General features: G+C 39.5%; 1 protein-coding gene across 1 annotated transcript in view; it reads right to left on the reverse strand.

The window, feature by feature from the left end:
- Positions 1-21,530, reverse strand: part of ARNT2 (aryl hydrocarbon receptor nuclear translocator 2) — an 81,617-nt gene that overhangs the window by 40,294 nt on the left and 19,793 nt on the right. The window contains exons 4-8 of the mRNA XM_060755198.2: positions 20,662-20,875; positions 17,982-18,195; positions 8,403-8,505; positions 4,872-4,937; positions 1,900-1,994 (exon numbers count right to left, since the gene is read on the reverse strand). Coding sequence (XP_060611181.1) covers positions 1,900-1,994; positions 4,872-4,937; positions 8,403-8,505; positions 17,982-18,195; positions 20,662-20,875 — 692 coding nt within the window. The remainder of the gene's footprint in view (positions 1-1,899; positions 1,995-4,871; positions 4,938-8,402; positions 8,506-17,981; positions 18,196-20,661; positions 20,876-21,530) is intronic.

Genomic DNA, 21,530 nt, shown 5'->3' on the forward strand with positions numbered 1-21,530 from the left:
ATCACATTCAAAGCACCCCCGACAGATGGCCATCCAGCCCCTGTTTAAAAGCCTCCAAAGAAGGAGCCTCCACCACCCTCCAGGGCAGAAAATGCCACTGCTGAACAGCTCTCACAGTTAGGAAGTTCTTCCTAATGTTCCAGTGGAATCTCCTTTCCTATAGTTTGAAGTCATTATTCTGCATCCTAGTCTCCAAGGCAGTAGAAAACAAGCGTGCTCCCTCCTCCCTATGACTTCCCCTCGCATATTTATAGATGGCCATCATCATGTCTCCTCTCCGCCTTCTCTTCTGCAAGCTAAACATGCCCAGCTCCTTAAGTCACTCCTCATAGGGTTTGTTCCCCAGACTATTGATCATTTAAGTTGTCTTCTTTTGGACACATTCCAGCTTCTCAACAACTCCCTTAAATTGCAGTGCCCAGTACATCTGGATTCAGAAGTTGCAAGATTACTGGCATCTTTCTATCCAGGACAGTTAAAAACCAATCCAAGAAAAATCAAATATAAATCTGAGTGGGGTTTTCATGTTCCTTCAGTACCTTTACCTATTGATCTGGAGGGATGAAGCTCTAACCTTGGAGACATACTGAATATAACAATCACCTTTGCAAAGAAATATCTAAACATGCCCCTTATATTTTAAGCGTAATAATGAAAAAAGGAATAGCAACCCTCGTGGGGTTTAAATCTGTGATCAGATTTTTTAGCAGAAGCTTAAATTCAGTTAAATTCAGTAGTTTTATACTGATATATTTGGCTAGTGGGCTAGGAAGTCCATTTTAATATGTTTAGGTGTAGGGGAGATAGACGAAAAAGTAGTTACTATCTTCTTTGGAATTCTGGATATTGTTTTTTCTGCATTTCCTTTTTCTTCTTCTTTTTTAGTTTATTTTCTTGCGGTTATTAAATTACCGTAATAATTATTTTTAAATAACCCTAACGACCAGTGGCAGGTCATAAGACCAAAGAGACAAAAAGCTTGACCTATGTTAAGGATTGCTGCCTGTGTTCAAATTTTCTTCTTTCTTGCAACATGAAAATGAAGTGGGTTTTTTTTATTATTTACAGTAACTGGAAAATCCTGCCAGTACCAGTTGAATTTACAAAGGAAGAAATTCTGGGCTAACTGCATCACCACTCAGTTGCTGCCATGTGAAATCAATTAGGCTAATTTTGTTTGTTTCAGAAATTCCAGAAAAAGATACGTCACGTGCACAAGTGCACGCAAATAGTAAATGAACTATAGACCTGTCAACAACAAAGTGGTTAATCAAATATGTATATCCATAAACGAAAATCTAAATCAATTTTAGTGTAATTGGACTGTTGGCATTGGCAGCATCTGGGAGAAAAAAAACAAAAAAGACCACCATCATTCCTTAATGTTTGCGCTTAAGTTCCACTCAAGACTACAACAGAGCAAGGCAACTCATGTTCTGAACTCATGTTCTGATTCCAATCAGCAGGAGATGTCAGAAAGAAGAGAAGTCTCTCAGTACATCAAGTGGATAGGTCAGCCAAACCATCCCTTAACAACCTTGGATAGGATCTTCTCTTTGTCTCCTGTTGTTTTGCACATTTTCCCAGATGTAAATATTCTCATCTGCAATACAGAGTTACTGGGATGTTTTGCTAAAAGAGTGCAATTATACCACAAATGAACTGTCATTCGCAGTAGTCTTTCTGCAAAACAGGAAAAGCTTACTCAGGAGGTGGAATATACAATGCATGGGATCCAAGAGCTACAGCTTGTGCAATAGGACTGCCTTTGAGCATTAATTCATCTCACCATCCTGCACCCTTCAGGTTCAGAACTGGTTTACTGGTCAGGATAATGGCAACTACCCAAAACAACAAGACCAAAGACATTCACATAGTAGAGATAAAATGATGCCTTGCCTATTTTCCCTGCTGGAGGCCAGGCCTTAATGTAACCAGTACAATGAACCACTGCGTACTGAGCTTCTCCTTCTTTCACAGGCCCAAGGCCGTTCCTAGGGAGAAATAAGGCATTTTAAATATATATATATACAACTGGTAAGGCTATCCAAGTCATACAATGTTTTAAAAATTGCTCTAACCTTGCAGCAGTAAAAATGGTAAAGATGCGAATGATCTTTAACATTATCAGTTTAAATACTAAAATTGAATATTGTAATATAAACAAACAACATTTGATAAAATATTGTATTTTTATCCCAATTGTCCCAAAGAAGAAATATATATTTAATCTAAAAATTGTATTTATTTATTTACTTACTTACTTACTGTATTTATACCCCACTCTTCTCAACCCCAAAGGGGACTCAGAGCAGCTTACAGATTATGGCAACATTCAATGCCGCATCACACAACAAATAATAAATATAACATATCAAATTATAAAACATTTAAAACACATAAATGCAATAAAACATATTAAAAATAATATGTTCCAAACAACATTTAATATGCTATCCCACACTTGTGATTCCAGAAGAAATTCTCACTTCATTCAATGGAATAAATATAATATATTGTATATACATATACTATTTATAATATTATAATGTAATACAATACTCATAATAATATGATATTGTAATTATATATTTTGTATTACATGCAATATTACTAATAATATTACAATATAATGGTATAGTACAATATAGTAATATATGATATTGATATTGTACTATGCTAATAATCTAATATATTGTATTTATATATATCTTATAAGCCACTCTGAGTCCCCTTCGAGGTGAGAAGGCCGGCATATAAATGTCGTAAATAAATAAATAAATTTCCATAAACATTGATAGCTATTTTCATTCTTATTTTTAGATAAATTCATAAAATACAAGCTGATTAATGGTCAGTAATCAGGAGGCTTTGATTTGTCCCCTACCCAGTAGGTACTATGTTTCTATATATAAGAGTAATAATAAGCTTTTGTTGGCAAATTGTTTTGTTTTTCTGCTTCCCATATGCATCTAGCTGGCTGCTGTGTGAATAAAATGATGCACAGTATCAGACTTTAGAAATGTAATCAGCTACTTCTTAATTTACTTTTCAAATGGAAGTAGTTCATGTTCTAAGCAGTGTACTTAATTATTATCAGAAGCCAGACCAAGTAATTACTAATAATAAATAATTTATTATTTATTCTCCGCCTCTTCTTTTGGTTCTGAGAACTGAAACAATTTTAAACCAATTTGTAATATGAAAATACAAAAAAACAGACACACACAGGTAACTCTAAGACAAACTGGTTTAGTAAGTAAAAACAAGAACTAATTTCTTTGTTCACCATGGTCCTACTCTTTTGCTAATCCAGTTGCTCAATTAAGTTTCAGTCTGCACCTTGCCACAGTTTTAGAGTCCATTCACCTCTATATGTCAAGTGTTAACCACAGCTTGGAAAAGTGGGTATTCCATCTATTCTTTAGTGCAAATTGTTGCCCAAAAGGTGGCTTTTTGATATCCTGATTGTTGTGTGCCTTCGAAGTCATTTCTGATTCATTGTTACCCTAAGACAAATGAACTTATCACAAGATTTCTTGTTAAGATTTGTTCAGCGGGGGTTTCCCACTGCCTGATAGAGTGCGGCTTGCCTAAGGTCACTTAATAGGTTTTCATGGTCAAGCGGGGATTTCAATCCTAGTCCAAAACCCAAATAGCTAAACACTGCTGACTCAGAATGAACACCTTTCCCTTCATACTGAAAAATATCTGTTCCTGGTTTGAAAGTGTTATTTCCTGTTTAGGTGTGGTACTTACTTTAAAAGTACAGTAGTTGTTATGCTCCAGAAACATTTTTGTGGCTGCCACAAACTATGCTGAATGGATTGAGACTATATGGCATATTCATTGAAAAACTATAGCAAACTGTGCTGCAGGATGTCCCGCAAAAACAAAGTTTTTGTAGTTTAATAAACTTTTTCCATGTTTTTATGATAGAACAAAAATAGTGTTACACAGTGTTTGCATAGCATGGGGTTGGACTAGATAACCCATGTGGTACCTTCCAACTCTATTATTATTCTATGATTCTAAGCTGATCCTACAGGCAACCATAATATATAAATGGAGACTTGTGAAATGGCCCAGGAGGCTATCACTGCTCCATTTATTTATTTATTTATTTATTGTGTCAGGAGCAAACCAAACAGTTTTATTGCATTTTTAACAAACAAACAAACAAACCACAAAGTTTGCAAGCTTTGTAGTTGATAAAATGTCCTTTGACCAGTAGCTGGCTACTTGGAGTGCCTCTGGCGTTGCTGCAAGAAGGTCCTCCATTGTGCATGTGGCAGGGCTCAGACTGCACTGCAGTAGGTGGTATGTAGTTTGCTCTTCTCCACACCCGCATGTTGTGGATTCCACTTTGTAGCTCCATTTCTTAAGGTTGGCTCTGCATCTTGTGGTGCCAGAGCACAGTCTGTTCAGCGCCTTCCAAGTCGCCCAGTTTTCTGTGTGCCCAGGAGGGAGTCTCTCATTTGGTATCAACCATTGATTGAGGTTCTGGATTTGAGCCTGCCACTTTTGGACTCTCGCTTGCTGAGGTGTTCCAGCAAATGTCTCTATAGATCTTAGAAAACTATTTCTTGATTTAAGTCATTGACGTGCTGGCTGATACCCAAACAGGGAGTGGGCTGGAGATGTCACTGCCTTGGTCCTATTATTATTATTATTATTATTAGATTCTGAGCTGATCCTATGGGCAACCATAATATATAAATGGAGACTTGTGAAATGGCCCAGGATGCTATCACTGCTCCAGAAGTTGTATGATTGCCTAATCTGTGAAAGGTCCTAAAATAATTGCTTATTCTCTCTCAAATATCAGATCTGACTACAAAGAGCAATATCAAACTAGGATAAATACCTACCTGTATCTTTTCCGCATGGTAGTTAATCTGTTCAGAGGTAAGTGATCTAGTGGGGCATTTCCACACCTGAAATGAAAGGGAATTTAGTAACACTTGACCACATGTGAAAAACAGAGAGAAAAAGAACAGTATGTGCAGCCAATTTAAAAAATCACAAATGGTTTTAAGCAACTGGGTTAAACTAAAAATAGTAAGGTTTTTCTTCTTCTAACTCTTTCTGTCCATTATCTTTTGCTTCATCTCTTTTTTTTTCCAGCACATTCTGCATGTTCTTATTAAAACTGAGAAGCATAAGGAAAAGAATGTGATAGGGATATGGATTTTAAACTCAGGGCAGTCATAAATAACCTTTTGTTTACATGCCATATTCATGAGTCAAGGAGAGAATGTATATCATCATATGTAATAAATGCATACTATCAATTTTAAAGTATGCAGAACAAACTTACAAGTGAAATTAACACAAACTGGGAATACAATGATTTATCCATCCCTTCTTCACAAGCAACATCCCTTCCAGCTAACAGCCCGTTATGTACTTAAAACTCAATACATCAACACTGAACTTAATTCTCAAGGCAAAAAGAACGTATATGTTGAAGAATCCTAAGTATTCTTACCCCAAAAAACAATTAAACCACAGCCTAAGGAACCTGAACAATTCCCAAGTCATTTGATTGAGAAAAAACATTTGAAAACAAGCTCTACAAAAGTTTGAAAAGTGCAAAAAAATGAAGATGTTCTCAAGATTTGCTCATGTGCTTAAAATTAACCCAGTGATTAATTCTTTTCCTTTCAACATGTTTTTTTAAACAAATGATAATATTACTTTGCTGAGACCGAAAAAATAACCACAATTCCATTCTGTTGTGAAATGTTTGGTTCCAGAAGTACTGTTTTGAGTAATCTCACATTAGGGTGACACAATGGATTGCATTCTTGTGGTTAATGGGATGTAGGGTTCCTCAGAGTAAGGTCTGGGGAAAATTAAACTCTGATAAACGTAGTAGAAAAGATATGAGCTGTTGATTTCTTTATTACCTGGAGAAAAACATGACAGTTTTCATTAACTGACATGTTAATGAAAAAAAGGTAAGTTTTTTTAAAGAACAGACTATTTTGGAATTGTTTATCATCTATTAGGGGCCCCTGATAGCGCAGTGGCTTAAACCGCTGAGCTGCTGAACTTGCTGACTGAAAGGTCAGTAGTTCGAATCAGGGGAGTGGGGTAAGCTTCCACTGTTAGCCCCAGCTTCTGCCAAACTAGCAGTTCAAAAACATGCAAATGTGAGTAGATCAATAGGTACCACTTTGGCAGAAAAGTAACAATGCTCCATGCAGTCATGCTGACCACATGACCTTGGAGGTGTCTACGGACAATGCTGGCACTTCAGCATAGAAATGGAGATGAGGACCATTCCCCAGAGTCAGACATGACTAGATTTAATGTCAAGGGGAAAACTTTACCTTTACCTATCATCTATCTCTTTCAATATGGTGAATTTGTAGCACAGGATGATTTGTGCTTTCCATGGTATCAGGGAAAGCTTGAAATAAAACGTCATCTATATATATAATAAAGAAGAGTGTTTGTTTGTATCGGACAGAGGAAGGACATAGGGCGGTGTATGTGCCAGCGTTTTGATTGGCCAGCCTGAAAGTTCCAACATTCGGATTGGCTGCCGCAGTGATGCTATTTGCATATGGTCTCTGATTGGCCAGCTTCAAGAGGAGCCCCTGGTGGAGAAGAGGGTTCATGGCAGAAACGGGGCATGGCAGAAGGAAATTTGCATATGGTCTCTGATTGGCCAGCCTCAAATCCAACATTCCAAGATGACAAAGAGAGGAAAGGAAAGGCCGGGGGCTGGGTCAGAACACTACCAATACAGACCAAAATAGGCACACAGAGCCCCCATCACCCACTCTACATCCTACTGCAGTTTGGAGGACTATGAACCATGGATGATGGGACTTGCAGTACTACCACTCACATTCTGAGACCGCTGTTAACCTTATCCAATGACTGATCAGGACCACACTTCACACAGAGACCTCTCATGACCCACTTTACGTCCTGGTGTGGTTTGGCCAGGGATGGACCGTGGATTATGGAACTTGCAGTACCATTGCTCAATTCTTCAGACCACTGTAACCCTCATCCAAATAACCAATAAATACCAAACTTGGCACACTGAGTCTCCATGACGCACTCTACATCCAGGTGCAGTTTGAAGGAGGATGCACCATGGACGATGGGACTTGCAATACCTGCACTCCCTTCCTAAGACCATTATAACTGCCAACAATGATGGATCAGGAGAGCCCGCATAACTCACTCTACATCCTGGTGCGGTTTGGAAAAATTTGACAATGGATGATGGGACTTGCAGTCACTTCACTCACTTCCTGAGACCACTGAGACCCTCACCAATGACTCATCAAGACTAAACTTGGCACATGGAGCTTCAATGACCCACTCTACATCCTGGAGCAGTTTGGAGGACGACAGACCATGGATGATGGGACTTCAAGTACCTCCACTCCCCAAGACTGCTGCAAAACTCATCTAATGACCAATCAAGACCAAAGTTGGCACACAGAGCCCCCATGACCACTCTACATCCTGCTGCAGTTTTGGAGAAGGGTGGACCATGGATGATGGAACTTCCAGTACCTTCACTCACATTCTGAGACCTCTGCAAACCTTATCCAATGACGGATCAAGACCAAACTTGGCACATAGACCTCACATGACCCACTTTACGTCCTGGTGTTATTTGGAAAATTTTGGAGATGGATGATGGGACTTGCAGTACCTTTGCTCACTTCCTGAGACCACTGAGACCCTCGCCAATGACTAATCAAGACTAAACTTGGCACATGGAGCTCCAATGACCCACTCTACATCCTGGTGCAGTTTGGAGGAGGACAGACCATGGATGATGGGACTTCAAGTACCTCCACTCCCTTCCAAAGATTGCTGCAACCCTCTTCTAATGACCAATCAAGACCACACTTGGCACACAGAGCCCCCATGATCCACTCTACATCCTGCTGCAGTTTGAAAGGGGATGGACTTTGGATGATGGGACTTGCAATACCTTCACTCACTTACTGACACCACTGCCACCCTCATCTAATGACTGATAAAGACCAAACTTGGCACACAGAGCCCCCATGACCCACTCTATATCCTGCTGCTGTTTGTAGGAGGATGGCCCATGGATGATAGGACTTCAAGTACCTTCACTCACTTCCTGAAAATAATGCAGCCGTTATCCAAAGACCAATAAAGACCAAACTTGGCATACAGAACCACCATTACTCACTTTCTCTAATAACCCGGGCAACGCCGGGTCCCCAAGCTAGTGTTGGAATAAAGGTTCTTGAAGTGACATGGTTCAAATGGACCCCTTCCAAGTGTACAGTTCGACTACGATCATACGAGTCACTCAGGCTGTATCTAGTCTACAGATTACAACAGTAATAAGAAATAAATGGTGAAACAAATTACTGTTTGGAACCATATACCTCATTCTACAGATGAATGAACGCCTTGATCCCATGCACATTCTCATTGAGGACTGTTGGCCTTCTTTCTTTACTGTCCCAGTCTTCAAATCCAGAATCCTCCCTAAAAATATTTAAAGTAGGAAAGAGGAGAAAAGCGCCCAAAGATTAATGAATGAGCCTCGAATATGCCCATTTCACTTATTACACCTATGATCCAAAAGCAGGCGACTTTCTAAAGAGAACCAAGTACAATTCTGTCTGCATGTGGTAAAAAAAGAGAACCAAGTACAATTCTGTCTGCATTTTCTCAGTGAAAATTCTGCATATTTGAACTTTCAATGCTTGCTACATCTCATCTCAGTACTGCATTTTTCTCCAGTACAATATATTACAATCCATGTTCTCACAAACTGTAACAAAAGAAAAAGAAAGAAGGGAAAAAAGGAACCAGTAAACAACAGACACATGAAAATAAATTGAAAAATAAGAAAAAAGAAATTGCAGAAGGAATCTTAGAGATTTGGTTTTAAATGATGTACAACAGGGGTCCACAAACTTTTTAAACAGAGGGCCAGGTCACAGTCCCTCAAACTGTTGGTGGGCCAGATTATAATTCGAAAAAAATACAAATGAATTCCTATGCACACTGCACATATCTTATTTATAGTGCAAAAACATTTAAAAACAATACAATAATTAAAATTAAGAACAATTTTAACAAATATAAACTTAATAGTATTTCAATGGGAAGTGTGGGCCTGCTTTTGGCTGATGAGATAGGATTGTTGTTGTTATTGTGTGCTTTCAAGTAGTTTCATACTTAGGTTTACCTTGAGCAAGGGCTGGATAAATTACCTTGGAGGGCCACATCCAGTCCCCGGGCCTTAGTTTGAGGACCCCTGATGTACAATCTACAATAGTTATTATCTCTGTGCAAAATGTATGGAAATCCCAAAACTCTCGCCCTCAACAAGAAAATGTAAAAAAATGATAATGGCAAGATTTCCTTTTTCTTTCAGCAACAATGAAATTTAAAATTCTCATTTTAAAATGATAACTAGATATGCTTACTAAGCATTGGCTTCTGGGTCTGAAGCACAGTTGAAAGGTTTTCCATGTGGTTCTTTGGCCTCTCTGAAATAATCCTCAAGAGTGCACTAGTCACTGGAAAGCACACTGACAGTTCATCTCTCTCCAATGGCATGGACTTTTTGTTTAGTAACACTGACCAAGTCTCTCTTACACAGATCTAGGCACACATAGACCATTGGGCAGAGAGGGGCCAGCATCTCAAGGCTAGAGATACACAGGAAATTCAGTTTATCTAGGTGGTTACCCAATCGCCACCTTTTAAAAAAGTTCATTCCATGTCCAGGTATATGCTATATTTTGCTAAAGATAAAAGAGTAATCAGAAACATACACACATTTAAGAAACACACCCAAGACAAGCACAGATGTGTTGCTATTAAAGGGTCTGTTAGTGCCGCATGAGTTATTCATGTTCCTGGTTTCTGGTGAGAAGTTCTAAGGGAGAACCATGCTGAAATGAGTAACAAATAAACTCATAGTAATTCAAACTGGTATGCAATGAAACATTGCTTAATTTTATTTAATAGGAAAAGTTCTAATCTGTTTTTCAAACCAGCTGCACAGTGGCTTACAAGTGTTCTGAAAGGAACAAGCACATTGAACTAAATGAAAACTATCAGTCACAAAGGACAGATCAATATTGAATACCTGCACAGTGATGCATACTCCTATTCACATAAACAAAAAACAAAGACCTAACTGAAAACAAGCATGTATTTTGTGCAGATGTATTCATCAATGTATGGTACATTCCTTCAGCAAGACAATGAGTTAGAAAAACAACTGGAAAAACAAATTAGGAAAATAATTCTCAGTAATGACAAATGCCTTTCATAAAAGCAAGATAACGTGATGAATGCTATGATCAAATTCTGGAAAATGGAAATGACTCCCTCCTGCTCTGCTCCCAGTGGTAGACAGTTATGAAAGACATTAATTGCCCTCATATGATAGATATTTTGGCAGGCAGCACCTTAATGCAACATGTTACCCACTGTCATATTTCTGGCCATTACATCTCCTCTTTGGAATGTCTTTAGATGATGACTCCAAAGTATAACTGCATGAGCCAGGTCCTGCTCCGAATTATACCCTGGTCAGCCCCAGTGACCTACTTGAGGTATGACCCAGAAGAATATTTATGACCTGAGAAAGGATGACAATTAAAAACTGTTCAAAGAGCTAAAACACTACACGGCACCCCTGGCTCTTTCTTACATTTGTTTCCGTCTTAAAAGCCTGCCTGAATAGAAGGTTTCAACCTACCACAGGAAGGACAACTTTGCATTTCTTCATTAACTCAGGATGAAATGTAACCTACCACCTATTATCCCTGCTGCATCCTCCTGATTTCTGTCCTACAGGTTTCTCCTTCCATTGAAATAAATCAAGAAATGAGTTTTGTCTTAGGAAAGATAACAAGAGATAGCTTTATACTCCAAGACAAATACTCCACAGGCTGCTCAGAAAAGAAAACAGAAAACAGGAATTGAAAAGGTAGTAGAAGAAATCTTGGTAGAATCCAAAAACACCCTTCTCTTGTTGTGGGAAGAAATGCCATAAAGCAAGACACAAAAGAACAAGAGGAAGTTATTAATGGTTTGAAGCAAAAATGAGAACCTTAAGAGTACCCCATGTGGCTCCAATTAGAAACAGACCTTGTGTGTAACGTTTGACTAGAAGTGACCAGATTGTGTGGTTGTTAGCTCCTTGAGTCCCCATGGGGAGAAAGGCGGGGTATAAAGTACATAAATGCATCAGTTTGTTTACTGATAGATCTATGGACCGTAATAAATATTGTTGTTGTTGTACATAAATACATAAACAGAAGTTAATAAACTCACATGCAAATCGTGTTCTAGTTAATCCTCAAAAGCAAGTCCTGTTCTTAGGTTTTTCACAAAAACAAACAAGAAAGCAAAGCTAGAGAAATTGCTTTTTGGAACTTCAACTCTCAGAACTCTTCAGCTAACTTCAACATTACTTCTGTTTGTTGTCCACGAAATGTGGCCAAAGCTACCCTAACTGTGAAAAAGGGAATGAAACAAGAATATGAAACATGAACAGATATGAGTGCTTCTTGGTTTTGCAGATGTAATGCAATGCCATTCAACAGCAGTAAAAGCAAAATGGAATGAGAATGGCACAAGAATCACTTTACTTTCATTTTATTGGATGCAGATTTTGGCCTCTTTGAAGAAAAAGTACAAAGTCAGAAGAAAAAAGCCTAGACAAATCCTGATATCTTTATTTCTTTTCTTCCTATGCCCAATAATCTTAAAACATGGTATTTGCATTATATAACTGGCCCCGTTTCTACTTTGTGTATTTTTCTTGTCTTGTGCTACTGAAAAATCCCAGAACCAGCACAATCATTTTGCTGAGAGCACTGCCTCAGGTGGCTCTTGACAGTCATTCCCGACAACTCATATTTCTTGAAGGCTGCCTAATTGATAGATGACACAAGATGATCTTTCTTGTGTAACTTCCTGGCTCTCCTAGACTTGTATCTGATTTGTTCTGCTTGTGGTTTTTACTATGGACATCTTGATTTTGTGCCAGGATTTGGAATGAATTACCCTCTGTTAGTATGTATTTATTTGACATTAGGTTAACCACTGACCCTACTGTTACCTTACTCCTATCTGGACAGTCTGCTGCTTCCCAAGAAATGGGCCACTGAACTTGACCAGATGGTTAACTTCTTTTAGTGCAAGACAGACAGACAGACAAGGAGTGGTGGTAGCCATGCTGTCTGACACAAATATATACCCCTGATATGCATCCAATTATTTATTTATTTATTTGATAAGCCCCAAGGAAGCCTGGAGACCCCTTAAATATAGCTTGAAAGACTATTTATGTGTATCCAAAACTGCTAAAGGTCTTTTGATTTTCCTTCTGCTTCCTGATGCAAAGGTCTGGTAATTTCTGAGCTTAGTTATGGAGAACTAAGACAAGTGCAGTTCCAAAACTTTAAAAGAAAATGAAAAAATATAGAAATACTCCTGTGTAGTATTTTAAAAAATGAGGCTAAGCATACAGAGCTCCAAATGAACTTTTCTGACTGGAACATGGACAACTGGCCAGTGTGGATGGAAACTGCTGCTATTAAATTATGAAACCAGCCTGCCAGAAAATTCATAGCTCTGCACAGAAATAGATATCATGTGCTGATGTGGTAGTGTCAAAAAGAAAACCAAATCCCCATGCATCTCAGAGCTATAAATGGGACATACCAGCCACTTCTCCAAACAACAGACAAAAAATAGGGATAGGGGAGAGAGAGGTACAGAAAGCAGATACTGGTATGCATGTCAAATTAGCCCCATTCCTGGATCTAGGAGATCCTCATGTTCCATCATTGTTCAAAACACCTTATGGGTGTATTTTGTTTTGTATCATGTCCGATTAGGCAACTGTACTATGCTTCAATCAGCAAATGTCCCAGTATTTAGGACACAGGAACAGTGTTCCAACTAGGGATAAAAAGAGAAGCAAGAGGGTAGTTGTAGCTTTCATTCAGAAAGTTAGTAGTTCAGATAAACAAAGCTAGCAAGAAATAAAAAAGTGTTATAAATCATAGTCAGTCAGGAAAACACTGACACTAGTCATCAGTACTGCTAGTCATCAGGAAGTGAGAGTAGAAAACAACAAAGCTACTAGAGGGTGTTTGAAAGAGTTATAGGCAGATGTCTCCAGATACAAGGTGCCTAATTAGGTCAGTGTCTCCTATTTAACACTCGTTGGATATGACGCAGTCTCTCTTGGTCAATTTGTTGAATGGTGGCTATTGGTCTGCAAGTTCCTGCAAGCAAATAGCCCCTTTCTCTGCCTCAACCCCCAGATGAACCTATCACAGGGGTTTCTGGGCTAAACTGATTTAGAAGGGATTTGCCATTGACTTCTTCTGAGGCTGAGTGAATGAGAACTTGCCCATGGTCACACAATGGGGATTTTGCAGAGTCCTAGTCCAATATCTCAAATCACCCCAGAATGAGCAGGAATATTCAAAACAGAGAGATGTAGTACAGGTATTGGCAGCAATCCAGTGATAATGGCAACCAAAGTAGCCAGATATCATGTGGGGTATTTCAAGAGATGAGATTAAAGGGGTAAGGACTGGCACTAAACTGGTCACAAACCACAAGGAGCACTGAGATGAGGGAATAAAAGATATGATAAGAAAGTCTATGAAGCGTCATTTGGGAGCAGGAATCTGGAATGCTATTTGTGTGGCACTGAACATGTATTCTCTTCTGGTATTTATCAAGCAACAATTAAAGGTCTTTTTCTACCTCTTTTCTCCACTGTATCTTCTTTTTGGGCCTTGTGTCATACACTGCTCCAAGTGTCTTAACAGATCAATTAATCTATCACACTCAACCAATCTGCCTCCAACAAAATCTGGATTTTCTCTTTGTGTGCAAATTTGATCTTATGTTTTCTGAATGGCAGCTATCCCCTTATTCTGATCTCTGAAAACTCCCTGTGTATTCCAATATTATGGCACATTTCTTTTCTGCAGTGTTACTGCAGATTTTATGTTTTTGAATTTAATAAAAAGTCGCCAAACCAAAATAATCCAGTCTGCTCTCCATCACTGTTTCCAGTATGATTATTTTTAAGTGTACATTATTCACTGTTGTGGCGCCGCAAAACAATCATATAAATGGAGCATGCAATCATGTCAATGCCAAGCAAATTAAAATCAATTAAATCTGCTTGGTCGTGCTTTTCAGTTGCACAGGACAAAAAGGACATGGATGGTTTCTGCCTTTGATTATCTGTTTTTCTGAAAGTTAAACCTCTCAACACATCTCAGAAGAGACAATACAATCCACAAGCTCGATTAGGGGAGAGTTCACCAAAAACCATCACATTGTTTTGCTCCAAAATGAACCCAGATGGCCTAAATCATTGTCACGAATATCAATTCGAATTACTTTCTCCTTGCTCTGTAAACTCAAGATTGAAGCAAACGAAACGATCTGAGGACAAAAGGAGGGAAATTGATTGATGGGTGAGAATGGGGACATGCCAAAAAAGTGGAAAGGCAGAGGATTAATTTTCCCCGCCAAATCAGAACAGAAGAATGGCATATGTATGGTCCCTTCTTTGCTATAGTTTGTAAACTGTATTTCAACTATATTGTAAGCCATCTTGCAAACACTTCTCAATTGAATGGCCACCTGTAAATGTAGTCATTAGTAGTGGTAGTAACTGTTTTGCCCTCTGCCAGCACTTAGAGAATGAGCAAAGTCCTTCCAGAAATTGCTGAATTGAATATTCTAGCATTCACCATTGGTTCAGCAATATTTGGAAGGCTGTGCTTTAACATGTTGTCCAGATATGCCATCCAGAGAAATCTAGTGTGCAAGCACAAGCTATACTTCACAAATAGCAAGTTAAACGAGCAAAGTTTGCCATCCAAAGTTCCCATTGGTTGCTATTGATATTGTACAGTTGCCAGTAGCAGGGCATTGTTAAGCACATGTGAATCTCTAGCTGGTTGTGGAGAGCCAGGAATAAAGAAACTTGCTGGCTACACTACAGCACACTCTTCTTTCAGAGCTTCTGCTGACCTTTCCTTTCCCTACAAAAAACTTGTTTGCCTGGAAAAAGTCTTGGGGCTGAGCAAATGGTTTGCCAAGTTCTGAGTTCTTCCCTCTCCCTGCCACCCCCCAAAATAATTTTATGTGATATTGTAAAGCATGCTTTTCTCCCCACAAGCTTGCCAAGTCATACAAGAAGAATGTGAAACAATACCATTAAAAAGCAGAATGCTATCTATTAAAACATTTCAGCAGTTACAAAGATCAAAAAGCCTGCTGGAATAAAGAAGATACTCTGTTCTCTTCCTAAATATATGCAATGTTACTTGGAGAAGCTACATAACTATGAGGCATGACCTAGAAGACTGTTGACCCAAATTTAGTTTCTGAGAAGTAGGAATTTCCTGAGAAGTGGGGCCCCACCATAAGTGGTATTCTGCAGCACAAGATGGGGAGTTGCCCAAGAGTTCAAAAGGCTTTTAAAAGGATGGAAGAAATTAAATCAAAATCAGGCAAGGTAAGCAATAGCCTTTGGTCTCTGCAAATTCAGTCACGAGAAGAGCAATCTGCTTTTCCTCCAACAGCCTGTTGAAGGCCGGGCTTTAAAACAGCAGGTTAACCACCAGCTGCAGAAAATTTCGCCAATCGAACGGTTGACAGTTCGAAGCCCAGGTCAGGGTGAGCTCCTGATCTTTAGCCCAGCTTCTGCCTAACTAGCAGTTCGAAAGCAAATGTAAGCAGATAAATAGGTACTGCTTTAAAGCGGGGGGATATTTAAGGCGCCCACAAGGAAATGCCAGAAAAATGGCAGCAATTTGATCAAGGAGGAAGTTTACGAACAAAGCTCTTTGGCAGAAAAGATGGAGCAACAGCATCCCACACCCCACGCCCCCCCCCCCCCCCGGCGGAAAACAAGCACAAGCACAGCCTCCATGGGAATGCCTATATATCTATGTACAATGGTCTGTCTTGTCAGGGTTTAATGGCATTGAAAGTCTCCCATATATGTGTTCTGTGATCTGGCCTGACTCAGAGAAAGGCAGAATATAAATACTGTAAATAAATAAACAAAACAAAGAGAAAGAAAAAGAAAAAAAGTATCAGAAAACAAGAGATTGAAAGAAAGCTGTAGGACCTCACAGGGCAACCAGAATGAAAAGGAACTAGTTGGTTCCTGTATAAATTGGAAGAGAGCACAAGGGGACACAGTTCTGCCATGCAGGAACACACAAAGTACGCCCAAGATGGCTATCCATCCTCTGCTTCAAAACCTCTAGCATAATTCCACTGTCAAACAGCTCTTGCTGTCAGAAAGTTCTTTCTAATGTCTAAGTGGAATCTTTTTTCCTGCAATTTGAATCCATTGCTCCATTGTGTCCTAGTCTCTAGGGCAGAAGAAAACAAACTCGCCCCCTCTTTTTAAAGATATTCTGAATCCAAGAAGTGTGGGTCTGTTTTACCATGTCACTACAGTTTAACCTTCCACCATCTTGCAGTCTATGAGATCACATTCGATCAATTTGAAAGACATTAGTGAGAGCTCCACATGGCTCTGCGATTATTTTTAATGGGAAAAGCAGGCAAGTTCGGGGTCACTGTCATAAAGAAAAGGAAGTTAAACCCAAAAACAGAATATGGAATAGTTCAAGAAAAAAAAAACAGAGAGAGAGAGATGCAGAAAGGCAATGGAAACACACACACAAAAACAACTTAAATGAAAATGTGGTAGCACAGCCAAGGTGAACACGAAACAGCAGCCAAAACAAAGTTGAGACAGTGGCTAAGACAAAAAGCACAACAACAAATTACTTACATCAGCATTATACTACCAGCAAGAAAAGGTCAGCCTCACCAAAACCCCAGAAGAAAAGATCAGGCTTACATGGACTGTATTGTTGCCTAGTCTTGGGGACAAACTCTTTCCTTTAATCTGCCCCACCTCCAGCATGCTTACATGGGTTGTTTATTTCTCATATACCAAGATAAAAAATACCTTGCATTATGTGAGCTGCATTAAGTGAGAATTCCCTATAGAAATTCCCATATTCCAGAGTTAGAAGATTGACAAGTGCTTACGTATTTACTTAAAGCACTATACTCCACTCTTAAGCCAAAAATGGTACTGGAGTGGCTTACAGATGGTTCTTTTGACAGTGCTCTGCCTTCATGTTCATTGTCTCCATCCCATCTCATAGGACCAACTGACTTGGAACTAGAGCAGATCCCTTTGGCTGTACTGGTTCATTGAAAAACAACACAAGACATTATTTTTGATGCTACATTAGTTGAGACCAAAAATGGTTCCAATGGTTCAAACCCCCATAATTTGTTGGATACTTTTGTTCCATCACTAGCTAATGGTGCGTAAGTGTAGGTCTGAAGTCCCTAACAAGTAGAGAGCATCGGTGGCCTTTCACACTACACTACAGTTGCCCCTCCACATTTGCATAGGACCCCATGAAAGGAAAACAGTGCAAACAAAGGAATTGGGGTATTTTTTAACATGAGAGAATGCCTCTCTTAGAATGTCTAGGTCTTCCAGCTTTCAATGTCCGCTGGAAGCTGAACAAAGAATTGCATTGGGAGATCTAAATATTCCTAGAAATATGTTTTCTCTTGAAATCTCCAGCATGACTCAAGAAAGTTAATCACAGTCACATTGGAAGGCCTAGTGATTCCTGGAGAGAATATTTTTAATCAAATTCCATGAATAATCAAATTCACAAGTTGTTTGCCAGTCAGATGGTCCCTCAAGCATCTGAGGCGCTTCCAAGAAACAATGCTAGCCAATGGACACAAAGATGGTACTGGTCTCTGGCAACTAGAAGGGAAAAATTGCTGAATGTCCACATCAGATAGCCTGAAAACAATGCATCAAGGCATTTTCATTAGAGACCGTGACAATATTACAACCCATTACAAGGAGACTCACGCCTCAAAAGAAAGCTGACCTGTCATAGAGTTCTCGGAGGTACAGAGCTGCTCCCTCAACTTCTCCACATCATCGGGGTGAACCTGCTCATAGAGGGTGCTACCAAACCATTCGGACTGTGGCTGGTTCAGAACAGGAGTAAGCGAGTCGGACACATAGATAACTCGGCCCGTTTCAGCAGCGACGACGAAGAGAAAACCATCCGCTGCTTCGAGGATGAGGTGTTTCAGTTCCTTGCCAAGAAAACAAGAAAAAAGTATTAGCAAGGCAATAAAACATGAAGCAATTTTTTAACAAGGCAGCAGAACGTTTTGTTGTTGATGCTGTACAACTCAATGCACTTCATTTGTAAGAGCAAATTAAATATGTAATTTAAAAAAGAAAACAATGTTGTACATTTCAAATCACATATCCAGGTTTTAATTTCTCTTTCACTAATATGAAACTATTATTTTTAGATGTATGGAACCATTCCTGATAGCTGCCATTCTTTCATTTCACTGCACAACACAACACCCAGGATATTCTGGAAAAGTAAGATAAATAGGGGGCCTAAATCTTCCCTAAAGGCATCAGATTCTGTCTGATCTTGGAAGCTAAACAAGGCCAGACCTGGTTAGTGTCCATGTCAGATAACCTGGAAACAATGGATGGGAGATGGCCAACTAATACAACATACTGCAGGCTACATTTCAAAGAAGCTGGCAAAACCACCTCTGAGTATTCCTTGTCCAAGCAAACTCAATGAATTTCAACAACACACACACAAAATTAAAATAGCCATGAATGGCTGCAAAAACTTCTGCCACTGCCCTGTTCTATCCACAAAGAGACCCCCCCATTTGCTATTCTGAGCATTAATTTTAGAACAAACAAAAACACACCCTGAAGTTCCTTAATTATTTCCTTCCAAAACAAATGTGGAAGCCCATCGTCTAAATAATAGCAAATTCTAAGAAGTCTCTGTGCCGAGGGCTTGAATACAGAACTGTGGTCTGCGAAGGCCTGCTCTACCATTAGATAGAATGGGTAGTAAGTTTTAGGGTGTGAGCAGTGAAAGGCAGCAAGGTGTTTGTGACAGGGGTCAGGTGGACAACCCCCATGCACCCCTTCAACTGGTCCACTGGTCTCAATGCGGTGGAGGCCACTGTCCTTTGGGTTTCTCTGTAGGACCAGATTCTGTTTATCAAAAGGTTCTCTACATTGCATCCATCTGTAAAGTGTTCACTTCCCTTGAGTTGATAGGGCATCAAGAAGAACTTCCGAGAGCAGGCTGGGCTTTCACTTCTATAATTCACACTAGTCTGTTTGTGACAGGCTCTTCCACTGCCTGCCTGCCAACAAAAGACATGGCTTTTTCACTGCAGCAATCTTTAAAGGTCTTTCCTCAATGGAGGCTTGGAGTTTTCCACCTGACACTGATGTTTTCCTGTCAGCACCAGCTAGAAAGCTTTCTCTTTCCTCAGAATTTTTGGGTCTTTCTAGTTGCACCAAAAAAAGAATTCCCTATATTGTATGGCTATGTATTATTTCACTGCAATATGATTTTCATCTTCCTGCTTGACTGGTTTTATATGCTGCTTTGAGACCTGAAATTGAAGACTGGCTAATAAGCACTTTTCAGCAGTGCAAACTCATACAAACTTCACTGTAAGAAAATCCATCTTAATTTTCAGTAATAGAGAACTGATCCTTATATAGCACAATTTTAAAAATCAAAATTACCACTCTCTCTATGGTGCAATTTCAAAAATCAAAATGGTCCACTTTCATTTATATTTTATTTGAGTCAAGCTTTCAAGCTTTTCATCGAAGATGAAAGGTTAAAGGACAATGATTACATTTAGACATAATGCCTGTCTACATTTAAATACATGGAACACGAGACTCTCCTTCCTCTTTTTGAACTTCATGCTTCAGTGTTGAATTATCCATAGTCTGATCTGTCCTATCTCTTACCTTCATGTCTTCTCTCTCATATAGACAAACACAATGCAGTAACAAGGGCTATTCTGCCTTTTCCTTCTCCCCCATGAGAAAGTTATAAGTGAAAATTGCCTGTAGCCTCCTGCTGATAACATTCCATGAATGAGGAGAGTTAATTAAAATCTCACTAAAACTTCCATCTAGAAGTAAATGCATATGTGCAGTGACATGTGCCTGTGCAAGCACATGTGAGCAAATAAGTCTTTTCTGGTCACTTAGATCAAATGGACACACCATAGCTCACAGCCATACACAAAGTCTCACTCTCGCCCCTTAAATTTTTATTCAGGTATTAAGAATTGTTTGAAAAACATATGTTAACTATTTAGAGGCAATTTGTGAAAGAGTTATATGCCAATCCAAACTAACTAGATAATAATAATAATAATAATAATAATACTTTGATGTAATAAGCAAACTATCATGGTGGATGAGTCCCAAGGGGAAGGAAGTTCCACAGCTGGAGAAAAAAGGTATGGAAATTACACAGGTACACAAAGACCGTTCCTGATATGTGACATTTTAGGATGCCATAATATGTGTTTCTATATTCCCCTTTCTAATCAACCGAGGGACCAATGGGTCCAGATGGAAAATTCATCCTGTCTACAAAACAACAGAGCTCACTTTCCCAACTACAGCATCTAGAACTCAATAGCCAATGCAGTGCCTGAAACCACCTTCTGTGCTTCCACACCCATGAAGCCACCCACCTGCTCAGTTAGGAAAGAAGGTTTATATGCGCCATCAGTAGATTTGTTCCCAGTGCCCCTCATAGACTTCATGTGTGACACTGCCATGCGGAGAATGGTCAGCTTGTCAGGTTTGCGCGCCAAGGCGCTGCAGGTGGGCACCATGTCAGAGAGCTCGGTGATGTACTGGGTCATCTTGTTCCTCCTGCGTCTCTCGATCTCACTATGGTTCTCCCTAAACGCACATGAGAAGGAGCAAACCGAGAGAGAAAGCGAGATGCTGTCGGTAAAAGATGTGGTGCTTGGAAATCATTACAATTGATCAGAGCGTATTCAAAAGGGCTGAGAATGGAACCCAGAGGACAAGGCTATGCAGAGAGGAGAAAGCTAAATTCTCAACAGTTCTCCTATGCCCTATGGCATTGCTGCAATCCTAGATATTACTTTGTGGTTTTCACTTTGGGCAGGCATATAGAGAATTGCACTGTAAGTCTACTGCAGTATACAGAATTACTGGGTTACGATTAGAAGTTACCTTCTTGGATTGGAATTTCCAGAGTCCCGCAGCCAATATGACCCCATGTTGACTGGGAAGTCTGTGACCCATAGTCTGAAATGGTTATTTTGCAGGTCCTACATTTCATACCCTTCAACATGTCACGGATGAAAATTGGGACACAGAGTGCACCCTGTTTAACTCAGCAACATCAGTGTGTGGTCAAAGTGAGAGAAGTTAGGAATGAGCAAGCAGTTTTCTGTTGCCTGAGCTAACTGGGGGGAAAACAGGATTTTGTCCTCTTTTCTTTTTGCTACTGCTGAGTTAACAGGGCGCAACTACTTTTGCACTCTGGACTTGGATTGCAGCAAAAGAAGTAAACTGAAGACAAAAA

This window comes from Anolis sagrei, chromosome 9 (genome assembly GCF_037176765.1).
Source record: "Anolis sagrei isolate rAnoSag1 chromosome 9, rAnoSag1.mat, whole genome shotgun sequence".
In the NCBI taxonomy this organism is placed as follows: Eukaryota; Metazoa; Chordata; class Lepidosauria; order Squamata; family Dactyloidae; genus Anolis; species Anolis sagrei.